The sequence below is a fragment of the Tupaia chinensis genome, unplaced genomic scaffold (assembly GCF_000334495.1).
Source record: "Tupaia chinensis unplaced genomic scaffold, TupChi_1.0 Scaffold000152_1, whole genome shotgun sequence".
NCBI classification, from domain to species: Eukaryota; Metazoa; Chordata; class Mammalia; order Scandentia; family Tupaiidae; genus Tupaia; species Tupaia belangeri.
In genome coordinates, this window is record NW_006159623.1 from 535378 (window position 1) to 549862 (window position 14485).

General features: G+C 42.0%; 1 protein-coding gene across 4 annotated transcripts in view; it reads left to right on the top strand.

Annotated features, from left to right (window-relative positions):
- Positions 1 to 14485, top strand: part of GRAMD2B (GRAM domain containing 2B) — a 154660-nt gene that overhangs the window by 127809 nt on the left and 12366 nt on the right. For 3 of the 4 annotated variants that reach the window (XM_014586637.2, XM_006145519.2, XM_006145521.3), the window contains exons 6-10: positions 4149 to 4244; positions 8498 to 8569; positions 8668 to 8748; positions 12989 to 13100; positions 13915 to 14037. In XM_014586637.2, coding sequence (XP_014442123.1) covers positions 4149 to 4244; positions 8498 to 8569; positions 8668 to 8748; positions 12989 to 13100; positions 13915 to 14037 — 484 coding nt within the window. The remainder of the gene's footprint in view (positions 1 to 4148; positions 4245 to 8497; positions 8570 to 8667; positions 8749 to 12988; positions 13101 to 13914; positions 14038 to 14485) is intronic. The other variant, XM_006145522.3, reaches the window with a different exon arrangement.

Here is a 14485-nt window from a genome sequence, read left to right on the forward strand (position 1 = left end):
TCTGTCTCTGGTCAGCACACATGCCCTATAGCAAAAATCTCTCTCAAAAAAAAACCTCTTTTTGTGGAGCCAGCAAGTGATATGGTGATTGAGTTGCTGGCCTCTCACAAAGTCAACCGTGGTTTGAGTCCTGGACCTGGCAGCTTGCTTTCTCACTTTGCCTTTTCCTCCCTCTTTCTCTCTCTCACTCTCTCTCCGGTCAAATTTTTAAAAAATAATAATAAAAAAAATTTAAAAATAAAAATTAAATTAAAAACATAATTCTAAGGAAAAAAAACTCTTTCGTGTTACGTGATAAATATGCTTTAGTTAAGTATTCCCCCTCAAGGCACTGGCAATTACCGAGAGACTATTGAACCGGGCCGGCTCGGTGGTGCAGCGGTAATGTCCTGCTCAAGAAAAGCGGGGTCCATATGGAGGATCTTGAGTTGGGTTCTCTAATCTACTTGTGTACGACCGCCACTCACCCACGATTCTGGCTGGTCAGAAGACCCTATCAAGGGCACTTGTGTTCCTCTCCCTGTCTCACTATCATGAGAGAAATTAACTTGGAAAAAAAAAAGGGTTTCACTATATTTATTATTTTATTGATGATGGGTCTACAGACTAACATGTTATAGATAAAGCATATTATTTTGAGGTCCAGCAGATTGTGTGGCAGTTAAGGAAGCTGAGTCCCACATGGCCAGCTGTGTGGCTCAAGTCCCAGACCCAGCCACCTCAAAAATCACACCAGGCACATGCACATGCATGTGTGCCCAAAATCCCAAGAGGAGAATGGAGGAGAAGGGATTACAGCATGGCCATCCTGCCTGGGAGGTGATTTCTCATCTCTCTCTCTCTCTCTCTCTCTCTCTTTCTCCAGTGAGCACACTGCCCTATAACAAAAACTTAACAACAACCAAAAAAGAGTAGAGTTATGTTTAGATACATGAATCTCGATGTAGAGTATTATCAGAACCTATATAATGCAAAGCAATATTAACCCATCAGATTTGCAGATTTAAGAACTGGTTCGTAGAGAAGGGAAAGGGATTGGCTAGTACTGACCAGTATGATAAAGAATTCTCAGGAATTCAGAGAAAGCCACCATCTCTGAGCAAAGCTGCAGAGGCCAGAGACATTAGTTAACAAAGAATTAGTCTTTGTTAAGAGATAGAAGTCAGGGAACCAGCAGTTAGCGTAATGGCTATGTCTCTGGACTCCCACGTATTCGACCACGGTTCGCATCCCGGACCTGGTGGCTTAAAACTCACCTCAGCCATGTGTGCGTATGTGCCCAAGATCCCGAGAGGAGAATGGAGGAGAAGGGATTGTGGGTTGATTTCTTGCTTTCTGTCTCTATGTCTCTCTCTGTCTGTCTGGCAAGCGCACGCGGCCTATAGCAAAAAAAACTCTCCAAAAAAAAAAAGAGAGAGAGAAGTCACAAAGGCAAGAAGTACAGTTTCAAGCTAATATGATTCTAGCACTTTTTTTAAAACCCTATTTCTGCTGAAGAAAACTAACCAAAAAAAGCAGAAAGCAGTGCCCCTGGCTTCTTAAGGACATGGACCTTTTGGTTTTGCTTTTGTAGGTGCTATGTCTATCCTGCAGAGGCAGAGGCTTACGATTAATCAAGCAGTGGTTATAAGAACCATGACAGGCGGACCAGTAGGTGGTGTAGTGGTTGGGGCACTGGACACCCACATAGCCAACTGCAGTTCAAATCCTGAACCTGGTGGCTTGCTTTCTCACTTTCCCCTTCTCTCTCTCTGTGATAAATCAGATGAGCACATGGGCTCTATAGCAAACTTTAAAATAATAATAATAAATTAAATTAAATAAATAGATAATTTTTAAAAAGAGAGAGAACTATGACAGGGACTTGTATGTTTCTTTCTCCCAACGGATAGTCTTGAGATTTAAGCTTCAGAGTTGTTGCAGAATTTCCTCACTGCCAGAAACCTCAGTCCAACATGATCCAGTAGGAACAAAAAGCACCCAAACAATTTTGCTTTAAGAAAGAGAACTTTCTAAGCACCCTACCCTGGAAAAATACTAATATCATGTATCCTTAATTGAATCAGAACCTTTACATCAGCCTGTCAATATTTTCAGATGTTAACAAATATATGTATCACATTCCATCAAGGCTCAAATGGAAAAGTGACTTCAGCTTTATTTCACAAATGCTATCTAATTGTAATTTTATACTTAAGAAGCAATTGATTAGAAACGCCTTCTTATGGGTGTTCTCTGCCTTAGATATGAAAAATCTAAATTTATAGTCCTTGGTCATTGTGTTGTTAATCAGAAACAAAATTAGACTTTTCTTAATATCATCTGTCTTAGTAGATCTTATTTTTCATTATTTTACTTATAATAGTGCAAGCACATGAGAGAGAGCAAGTAAGCAGAGAAACACCCTCAGCAGGGTCTGGTCACGCCACTGTCCACTTCCTCCAGCCCTCTGGCTCATCAGAACTTGAGGTCCATCTGCACCCAGAGCGTTTCAGGTCCACCAGGCCTGGAATCTGAACCCATGGTTGGCCACGTAGCTTCCAGCACTGCAGTTCATTTTTATTACCAACTGCACCAAAGAGTTTGGAGCCTTAGCAGATTATAAAATTTTTTTTTTCCTGAAGTATGCCATCTTCCTGTTTATCACCCAACCTTGAAAATTTTGTCGATAGCATTCTTTGACAAAATTTTTGTTTTATGTACAATTTGGGACCAGCTCCTTAGCACAGTGGTTAAGTGCTATTGCACAGGGAGCCAGGTAGCACATAGTCAGTTACTACAGTTCAATTCCTAGCCCCAGTGGCTTTGAAAACATGCCAAGCATGTGTGTGTGCATGCCTCCATCCTGGTAAGATAGAGAAATGGAGGAGGAGGGATTGCAACCTGACCAAGCCCCAGTGGGAGGGAGTCAGATCATTTCCTTTTTAGACGTAGACATGTTCTTAGACTGTGTCTGACTCTAGTTGTAGGGATCAAAATGATGTGATCTGTTTTCCTTTGAGACTAACCCCAATTAGAGGGATGTAACACAAAGTATCAACAATTTAGATCCTTTGTACCACCTGGCACATTTACATAGCATCGGAAGGAACCTGCATTTTGGATCGGATTGGTTCACATTCCGTCTTTGTCACTTTCTTTATGTATTATCCTGTGCACGTCATATAGGTCTCTAAATGAATTTCTCAATTTCATATCATTTATACACTCATTTTATAGACTCATCGTAATTAAATGACATTCTCATCTGGTAAGTATTAATAATGGTAGCTTCTACTGTTATTATTATTTATTATTGAAACTGGAAAAGAACTTAAAAGTTCTTCCATTTCACCCATCTTGATTTTAGGAGACAAGTGAAGAAATGAATGAAATTATTATTCAGCACCGAGTGTTTTCCATATCCCATCTCATGTAGGCCCCTGAACATCTGGGGAAGCAGACAAGACTATCTCCAATTTTTAAATCAGGAAACTGACACCTAGAATGGACAGCATAGAGGTCATGTAGAGAGTACCGGAACTGAGCTGAGAATTCAAGTCCCCGGCTTTCTGTCCACTGATGGTTCTCCTACACCAGTGCTGTTTAATATTCACCCTACACATGTGCACCTAAAGACAGAGGCATGTGGAGATTAGCTCAGAGTGGATGATCAGAAGCTTGGACTTCTTTAGAGCCTCGGGCTTATCTTGAGAATTTATGCAAAATTTGCATTCTCTTCCCTGTTCTGAAGATAAAGGCTTCCCATCAAGACCTGCACAATTCGAGGGACTCAGTGACATGTTCCTTGCCATTCTTTAAGATTCACTTTTCTTGGGACCAACAGGTGGTGTGGTGGTTAAGGCACTGGACACTCCCACATGGCCGACCACAATTCGAATACCAGACCTGGAAGCTTGCTTTCGCACTTTCCCTCTCTTTCTCTGTGTATCTCTCTCTGGTCAAATTAAAGTAAATGAATGAATAAATCAAATTAAATAAATAATTATTTAAAAAATAAAAAAAGAAAAGATTCACTTTTCTTCCTGGAGGCTGGAGAGCATCCAGCTGGTTTTAGTTTCTTTATCTTTTATTTCCCCTTGAATGTGAAGATTGAAGTGCTGTTCTGTGAAGGCTAAGCCAATGTTAACTTGGTGACTCTGTTTCAGATCTCTATTCCGGCTTTCTCGGTAACTCTCATAAAGAAAACCAAAACTGCTCTCCTGGTGCCAAATGCCCTGATTATAGCAACAGTCACAGACAGGGTGAGTATGCAGCAGAGGGAGGGCTCCTTGGCTTTCCCCTCCTGCTCCGGGTGTGGCCTCAGGGGCCTCTGGCCAAGGACCCAGACCCTGAACCATAGATACTGTTATCTCTCTGAGCCAGGAGATACGCTACAAATCTAAGTTTAAAATGACAGTCCACAGGAGCTAGCAGGTGGCATGGTAGTTAAGGGACTGAATTCCTACATGGCTGACTGCAGCTAGAGTCCCAGATCCAGTGGCTTGAAAATCACTCCAGACATGTGTGCATGTATGTGATACGGCTATACCCCCTAGGGAGTGATTTCTCACTTTCTCTCTCTGTCTCTCTCCAGCAAGCACATGCACCCTACAGCAATAAACTTTAAAATACAGACAAAAAAACTTTAAAAAAAAAAAAAAAAAAAGACAGTCTACAGACATGTGTATAATGTTGTTTTCCCTCATAAGATGATTTATTTTAGTATAATCGCTGCCAATTTTGAATGTCCTACTGACTTAACTACATTTGCTTGACCGAGGTCAAAAAAATAAACTTCTCCTAACATTCGTTAGGGAAATGGAGACAAACGTCCCTAACATTTGTTAGGTCAGGTTAAACTGATATATTCAGTTCCTTTAATGAAGACAACAACAATAAAAAGAACAGCCACCACTGCCTTGATGAGAGGGTGACGCAGGGTGACACTGAGAAGTTCCTGGATGGGGGGTGGTCAGCCTCCCTATGTCCTCAACTGGTACCTCCCCCAAAACCATCCAAAATATTATCAGCCTTGTGCCCACTCTGCAGTTGCAGCTTCGGGACCAGTTCCTAGTTCCTGTTTGCTTCCAGGTTTCCTGAACCATCCCTCTCCTACACAGAAATTCTAGAGTTCTCATTGACTATTGGACAACCCCCAGACAGGTGCAACCAGAACTAATTGCATTGAAAGTGGTGTTTTTTTCACCTTGGCAAGAGAGAGGGTGTAGAGTGGTTTGGTTACTCATTTTTCACTTGAAATTATTTTTTAATCTTTTTTTTTTAAGAATTATTTCATTTTGTTTATCATTATTGTTATTTGTTTAATTTGCTACAAGGCACATGCACTTGACAGAGAAAAAGAGGGATAGAGACTGAGAGAAAGAGAGGAAAAGTGAAAAAGCAAACCACCAGGTCCAGGACTCTAACCACAGTCAGCCATGTGAGAGTCCAGCGCCTTCACCACCACGCCACCTGCTGGCCTCCTGTTTTTTAATCTTTTACATACTGTTTCATGAAAGCTCTATACCATTTCTAGCCAAACCACAATAGATAACTTGTCAAGAGAAGAAAGAGAGGGAACCAGCAGTTAGCGTAATGGCTATGTCGCTGGACTCCCACATAGTCAACTGCAGTTCGCATCCCAGACCCAGTGGCTTAAAACTCACGCCGGGCACGTGTGCGTGCATGCCCAAGATCCCGAGAGGAGAATGGAGGAGAAGGGATTGCGGCGTGACCATCAAAAAAAAATCGCTTTCTGTCTCTATGTCTCGCTCTGTCTGTCTGGGAAGCACGCACGCCCTATTGCAAAAAAACCTCTCAAAAAAAAAAGAGAGAGAGAGAGAGAGAAGAAAGAGAAGGGGAAGCAAAAGGTTATTCCAATAAGTTAGAAAATACGTATTTAGGGATCTTTTTAATACAAGTCCCTACTATCTTGCCAGGCACATGCTAAGTGTTTTTCTTATATTTTCTCACTTATTCTACACTACCACCCTAGACAGGGATGGTTAAGAAAACTGCAAGTAAGTGGGGGTAAGCAGTGTTTAAATATCACCCACGTAGTAAATGTTAGCCAAAATTTGCAACTGGGTCGTCAAATGCCAGAACCCACAAAGTTGCCTACTGAGGCAACAGAGTTGGAAATGACACCAAGTTCCATCACAGCTGAATGAGAGGGATAATTACAAACTCAGGGAAGGAGCATCTGAAAAGACTCAGTGGTTTATTAACCAGAGAAAGAGTGAGCGTTTCTATTTCCTGAATGTATTATTTGTGGTAAGATCATTTCTCCTTACGTCACTTGTCTCCAGATGACTTGTTGAGCCAAATTGTACTCTTTTCCCATAGCTCGTTTATAAGCCTCCACTAGGAAATCTCCTTATTTGTGCAAGGACGAATCTGGAAGTGGTATGAAAAAGAACTTGCCTGTTAGCACTGCTGGGAAGTTTTCAGTGGGAATCTAGGTCAAAGCAAAGAAAGCAGACCCTTGGGGATTGTTAAATACCTTTACAAACAAAAAACGAAAACAGGAGGAAGGACTTTAAAGAGGTTCTAACAAACATCACTCCCCTTTTTAAATGTACTGGCCTTTTTTTTCCAGCTTATTTGGGGCACCCAAGTCAGACTTTTTAGAGCCTTCATTTTGCCCTGTGTTTATTGCTCTTAAATTGGGTTTGGGGATTTGGTTGCTGTCGTGGGAAATACATTTGCTTTATTCCAGGAATGGAATGAAAAATGACTGTTTGGGTGAGGGGAATGAGATTGTAGGCCAGAGAATGGTCGACATCACTTGAAAACGAAGAAACGATATACAAATACTTTTTGAAGCCTGAACTCTTGCTGCTTGTCAGGCAAGACAATTAGTGGTTTGGTTACTCATTTTTCACTTGAAATTATTTTTTAATCTTTTTTTTTTAAGAATTATTTCATTTTGTTTATCATTATTGTTATTTGTTTAATTTGCTACAAGGCACATGCACTTGACAGAGAAAAAGAGGGATAGAGACTGAGAGAAAGAGAGGAAAAGTGAAAAAGCAAACCACCAGGTCCAGGACTCTAACCACAGTCAGCCATGTGGGAGTCTAGCACCTTAACCACCATGCCACCTGCTAGCCCCGAAATGCAAATTAATTTTAATAGTATTCAAAATTGAATTGAAGATACATTTCCTACAGAAACATCACATGGGGCCTAGTAAAGACACTTGGAGACATCTACCTGACTATTTTCATCAGGGTAGTGCATCTTTATTTTTTTTTTAAAGGTTTTTGCCATAGGGCCTGTGTGTGCTTACTGGAGAGAGAGGGAAGTGAGAAATCACCCTCCAGGGTGCATCCCTCCACTGACGTGCCACTGAGCCGGGCCACTGCGAGGATGATTTCTCGCTTTCTGTCTCTATGTCTCTCTCTGTCTGTCTGGCAAGCACGCACGCCCTATTGCAAAAAAACCTCTCAAAAAAAAAAGAGAGAGAGAGAGAGAGAAGAAAGAGAAGGGGAAGCAAAAGGTTATTCCAATAAGTTAGAAAATACGTATTTAGGGATCTTTTTAATACAAGTCCCTACTATCTTGCCAGGCACATGCTAAGTGTTTTTCTTATATTTTCTCACTTATTCTACACTACCACCCTAGACAGGGATGGTTAAGAAAACTGCAAGTAAGTGGGGGTAAGCAGTGTTTAAATATCACCCACGTAGTAAATGTTAGCCAAAATTTGCAACTGGGTCGTCAAATGCCAGAACCCACAAAGTTGCCTACTGAGGCAACAGAGTTGGAAATGACACCAAGTTCCATCACAGCTGAATGAGAGGGATAATTACAAACTCAGGGAAGGAGCATCTGAAAAGACTCAGTGGTTTATTAACCAGAGAAAGAGTGAGCGTTTCTATTTCCTGAATGTATTATTTGTGGTAAGATCATTTCTCCTTACGTCACTTGTCTCCAGATGACTTGTTGAGCCAAATTGTACTCTTTTCCCATAGCTCGTTTATAAGCCTCCACTAGGAAATCTCCTTATTTGTGCAAGGACGAATCTGGAAGTGGTATGAAAAAGAACTTGCCTGTTAGCACTGCTGGGAAGTTTTCAGTGGGAATCTAGGTCAAAGCAAAGAAAGCAGACCCTTGGGGATTGTTAAATACCTTTACAAACAAAAAACGAAAACAGGAGGAAGGACTTTAAAGAGGTTCTAACAAACATCACTCCCCTTTTTAAATGTACTGGCCTTTTTTTTCCAGCTTATTTGGGGCACCCAAGTCAGACTTTTTAGAGCCTTCATTTTGCCCTGTGTTTATTGCTCTTAAATTGGGTTTGGGGATTTGGTTGCTGTCGTGGGAAATACATTTGCTTTATTCCAGGAATGGAATGAAAAATGACTGTTTGGGTGAGGGGAATGAGATTGTAGGCCAGAGAATGGTCGACATCACTTGAAAACGAAGAAACGATATACAAATACTTTTTGAAGCCTGAACTCTTGCTGCTTGTCAGGCAAGACAATTATAATTATTCTGTTTTCTTTTTTAGTACATTTTTGTCTCCTTACTCTCCAGAGATTCAACTTACAAACTACTCAAATCTGTGTGTGGACACTTAGATGTGAGTATACGTCTCTGTGCTTCCATCACGGTCTCTCTTCTGTGTTTCTCATGGTTTCATTGTTGATCTGGTTTTTCATTTCTTTCCAATCATTTCAGAACACAAGTGTTGGTAACAGTCCCAATCCATCTTCTGCTGAAAACAGTTTCCGGGCAGACCGCCCTTCATCTCTGCCTCTGGTAAGTTGCCTGCGTGACTGTCAAGTCCCACAGCAACCCTTGTGCTTACACTGTGGTTAGACTATGGGAAGCCCACAAGACCAGAATATTTCAGGCACAGTCAAGGAAGCAGGGCAAACCTATCCTGCAGAGGAGGAACCATAGGAGGCCATAAACATTGTTCAAGTAGTTGAAGGGTTGTCCCACAAAAGAAAAGAAACATAACAGTAGGATATCTCAATGAGTTACTGGTCAATGAATATATGTATAGTCCTGTTCCCCTTGTCGGTATTGTTGCAGAGGGACTTACAAATCTATTTGAGGTAGGCCATGAGTTGAGAAGATAGGGCATACTCAAAATTAACTGAATGGGACTAGCAGATGGCATAATGGTTATATCACTGGACTCCCATGTAGTCGGCTGTGGCTTGAGTCCTGGACTCAGAGCTTAAAACTCATGTCGGGTGTGTGTGCATACATGCCCAAAATCCCAAGAAGAGGATAGAGGAGAAGGGATTGTAGCATGGCCTTCCCCCTAGAGGGCGATTTCTTACTTTCTGTCTCTGTCTCTCTGACAAGCACACATGCCCTATAGCAAAAATCTCTCTGGGAAAAAAAAAAAAAAAAAACTATGAAAAGAGGCAACTATAATGCACAAGTAATAGGCGGAGACCACATGAGTCCCTCAGACTTTGGTGAATGTGAGTGTACAGTGAATCCCCAGGGGGACGGAGCTGCCATGTTTGTTCAAGACTTGTACCTATGAAGGTATGATGCTTCCCCAACACAGCCCTAACCTGTCACCCAATACTTACTCTCAAATTGATTATTAAGTACTCACCCTTAGCAAAGCAGTAAGATCCCATAGTTTCAGCATGTCCAACAGATCTTTTTGAAGAGCTGTCAAAAGCACTGGGGTTGGGAACTGGCAAGTGGCATGGTGGTTAAGGGCACTGGACTCCCACGTGGCTGACTGCAGTTCGAGTCCCGGACCTAGTGGCTTACTTTCTCACTTTCGCCCTCTCTCTCTGTCCCTCTCTGGTCAAATTTAAATAAATAAATAAGTAAAGTTAAATAAAATAATTCTTTAAAAAAAATACTGGGGTTGAAAATATTTTCGTACAAAGACTTGTGCAAGAATTTCATAGGGGGGCCAGCAGGTGGTATCATGGGTAAGGCGCTGGACTCCCACATGATCGATCACTATTTCAGTCCCAGACCTGGCAACTTGAAAATCACACTGGGTGTGTGTGCACACATGCCCAAAATCCCAGGGAAAGAAAGGAGTAGAAGGGATTGTGGTATGACCATCCCCGTGGGGAGGGGGCGTTGATTTCTCCCTTATCCTCACTCTGTCTCTCTTTGACAAGTGCATGTACCTTATGAGAAAAAGCTTTTTAAAAAGGGGGGAGGGTTGACTGGCAGGTGGTATGGTGCTTTGGGGATGCTGGACTCTCATATGACTGACCACAGTGTGAGTCCTGGACCTGGCAGCTTGCTTTCTCACTTTCCTTTTCTCTCTCTGTCTCTCTCTCTCTCTCTGGTCAAGTTAAAAAATAATAATAACAAATAAAGTTAAATATGCATTTATTTTTTAAAAAAGGAATGTTCATAGCAACATTATTCATACTAGCCAAAAAGTAGGGGAGGGGGGGATGTAATGTCCAAAATGCCCATCAACTGATGAATAGATTTTTTATTGTGGCATATTGTACAATGGAATATTATTTGTCTATAAAAAAGAAGTACTGATACATGCTATGACGTGGATGAACTCTGAACACATTACGCTAACTAAAAAAATGCCCTATGCCAGGCTACGTATTACATAATTCTGTTTATATAAAATGTCCCAAACAGACGAATCCGTAAGAATGCAGAGTGAATTAGTGGTTGCCAAGGAGTGGAGTAAGGAAGGCTGCTAATGAGTACACTGATTCTCTTCGGAATGAGGGAAATGCCCTGGAATAAGATAGCGGTGATGGTTATACAGTGTTGTCAATGTCCTGAAATTCACTCAATGTACACTTTAAAATGGTGAATTTTATGTTATATGAATTTTATCTCAACTTTTTAGAAAACTCTTACTTTAAAGAGTAGTGGGGGTGGGGCCAGCCGGCGGTGTAGTGGTTAAGGCACTGGGCTCCACAGTTCAACATAGCCCCAGCTGCTTATCTGTTTTGGTACTCCATCAGTTATTGTAACCTGTTACTGGGTCCCCTATATGTGGTTAGTGTAACTGTGGTTCGAGTCCCAGACCTGGAGGCTTGAAACTCATGCCCAGGTGCAGGTGCTTATGTGCCCAAAACCCAAGAGGAGAATGGAGGAGAAGGGATTGCATTGTGGCCTTCCTTCTGGGGAGTGACTTCTCACTCTCTCTCTCTCTCTCTTTTTCCCTTCCTCTCTCTCTCTCTGTCTAATGCAAGCACCCTATAGCAAAAATAGTTTGTAAGAAAAAATAAAGAGTAGTGGGGCCCAGCCCTGGTGGTGCATGTTATTGAAACACCGTGCCCTGTAACCTGAGACCACATAGGAGGCCTAGGTTCTATTACAGTCCAACGAAAGGTCAGGGCACAGTGGCCCATGTCTGCAGTCACAGCTGAAACAGAAGGACCACAGCGGTGAGACCCTGTCTTTAAAAAAAAAAAAAAATAGTGAGAAGTAGTGCAGAATACGATCTCACACACGTACTCAGAATCCAACAGACCTGGTTTCACATGTAAGCTCCACCCAGCTGTGTCATTTCAAGCTCCTAAACTGCTCTGAATCCGTTTCTTCATTATAATGCCAACCTTGTGATGTGGCCGTGAAGATCAAAGTCATCATGTTTGTGAGGAGCTTTGCATACTGTCTGATATGGGATAAGCATTCAATAAATCAATATTAAACTAAAGAGTTTGAGTTTTTCCAGTTTTCTTCTGTCATAAATTCTTGCATGAAATGGAAAGTGTGTATTGGATGGCCAAAAGGCAGCTAGTTCAAGGTGAAATTGTTAAAAAGTTAAATTGTTGGGACCAGCAGTTAGTGTAATGGCTGTCGCCGAACTCCTATGTAGTCGACCGCGGTTCGAGTTCCGGACCCGGTGGCTTAAATTCACGCCAGACGCCTGCACGTGCGTGCCCATGAGCACGAGAGGAGAATGGAGGAGAAGGGATTGCGGTGTGGCTATCCCCCCTGGGGGGTGATTTCTCACTTTCTCTGTCTCTCTGTCTCTCTGGAAAGCGTGCACGCCTGATACCAAAAACCTCTCTAAAGAAAAAAACAGTTAACTTGTTGAAGTTAACTAGATAGAGGCCAGCAGGTGATGAGGTGGTTAAGGTGTTGGACTTCCACATGGCTGACAAGGTCCAAGTCCTAGACCGAGTAGCTTGAAAAATCACGTGAGCGCATGTGCATGCATGCTGAACTCCTGAGAGGAGAATGGAGAAGAGATTGTGGCATGGCCATCCCCAACCCCCCCCCCCCGCCACGGGTGATTTCTTACTTTCCTCCTCTGTCTCTCTCCAGAAAGCACATGTGCCCTATGGCAAAAAAATCAATCAATCAATAAATAAATAAATAAAACCTTCAGACTAACTTTACCTTCACTGGAACATTTTATTGACACTATTTGTCTCTTCTGTTCTTAAGCCCTTTTGGAGAACCAATGGAATGTCAAATTAAACCTCTCTGCTTTTCACCTTACTCCTTCATCATCTTTCTATAATTTAAATGTAATGTCAACGACTCTCTTTTGATTTAGTTGAGGAAAGAAAAACAAGCTGAAACTTTCTTTTCAGGATCTAATGTACTAAAGCCATTTCCTCTTTTCTGTCTCTCACTCGTTTATTAAACTATAATTTAGTTGTCCCCATCTCTGTCTATCTATTTGCACTTGGAGTTAGAACTTTCTGTCCCATTTTTCCCCCTTGAATATGTCTGTAGCAGACAGTTTTTCCTGTTACGAAGTGCTCATTAGACTTCTCTAGCTTCATACTGGACACTTTTCAATCGTCAGCATTCTGGCTCTTTTTCTAAACCTCTGGTGTTTCAAACAAGTTGGCCACTATTTGTTGACAGAAGTCTAACTGCCCAGAAAAATCTCAGTTTCTGTAACCAGATACTCAGTGAGCTGTTGGGACAATCCCAGCCGTAATGGGGTAATCCTTCCTCCTTGTCTGTATTTTATAGGTCAGGCCTGAGTGAACAGGCCTGAGTTTACAAAGGCCTTCCTGTCTAATGAGGAAATTTGGAATCTCTTCCTTTCATTGTTTCTCGGCAGGACTTCAATGATGAATTCTCAGATCTGGATGGAGTGGTTCGACAAAGAAGGGAAGACATGGAAGGATACAGCAGTTCTGGTTCTCAGACTCCTGAATCTGAGAACTCGCGAGGTCTGGAAAACCATTACAGTTTGACTAAAATTTTATTCATAATGATGTCCTCACCTCACCCTCTTTAAAAAAAAAAAAAGTAAAAAAACAAAATAAAACACCCTACTTTGTCTTCCTAGTTCTCTATTGAGAAGAGAATCTGGAGAAAGAATAGCTTAGAAGTTCAAGGAAAGGGCGTTGCCCGTGTGGTAAAAACCCATTTGTTTTAATGCACGCTTAAATGATGTCTCTTAAACAGACAGTGTTGGAGTGGTAGAGAGAGAAACACGGTGTTTCTTGCCTCTCGTTTCGGTGACAGTCTTATTTGTTGCATCCGAATCGTCCTGTGACTTGGTGGGAGACAAAGGACTGTCCTGTCACTTTATTATTTATTTGCCAAAGCGCTCGATAGTAGTCCCCTATCACCACAGCCAGCTGACGGGAAGATCCGCTTGACCCCTGTGCCTGTTAAGGGACTGATTGCTGTGTGGTTTAGTCCATGTTTTTACTTATTTCTTATTTATTTATGTTTTGAGAGATTTTTGCTTCAGGGTGCATGTGTTTACTGGAGAGACAGAGAGACAGAAAGTGAGAAATCACTCCCCAGGAGGGATGGCCACACCGCAATCCCTTCTCCTCCATTCTCCTCTTGGGATCTTGGGCACACATGCACATGCACCCAATGTGAGTTTCAAGCCTCTGGGTCCAGGACTCAAACTGCAGTCAGCCATGTGGGAGTCCAGTGCCTTAAGCACTATACCACCTACTGGTCCCTAGCCTATGTTTTTAAATGCATTGAAGAAGGAACTTACCCAGCTCTGTTTGGGCTTGGTAGATTTCCATGTGACAGAATCCCAGACAGTTCTGAATGTCTCTAAGGGGGAAACAAAACCAGCTCGTGCAGATGCACATGTGAACAGAGTGCCTGATGGAAAAGCCAAGACCCTCTCTTTGCATGGTAAGGAATAGATCTTTTTTTCTTTGTGAGGCAAGGTGGAGGGGATTTCTGTTTGTAACATTTTTGTTGTTGTTAAAAGGTGTATGTGCTTGACAGAGAAGAGAGAGGGAGAAAACATCCTCCTGTGGGCACGGTCACACCCCTGTCCTTTCTCCTTCTCTCATCTGGTCAGGGTTTGGGGCATGCGTGCACATGCACCTGACATGTTTTTCAAGCCACTAGGCTGGAACTCACACCACATAATTGGCCATGTGGGATCTGGTTCCCTTAACCACTAGGCCACAGGGCCAGCCCTCTGTAATTTTTAGTAAGTCCCCGTGTTTCACTGTATAACTCTCTTTCATATTCTCTCCCTTCCCTTTCCATTTTATATTTTTTTAATATTAATTTCCTTATCTATTTCACAAACAGTATCTAGTTACAATGGGGATGCAAAGGTGAATTGCCT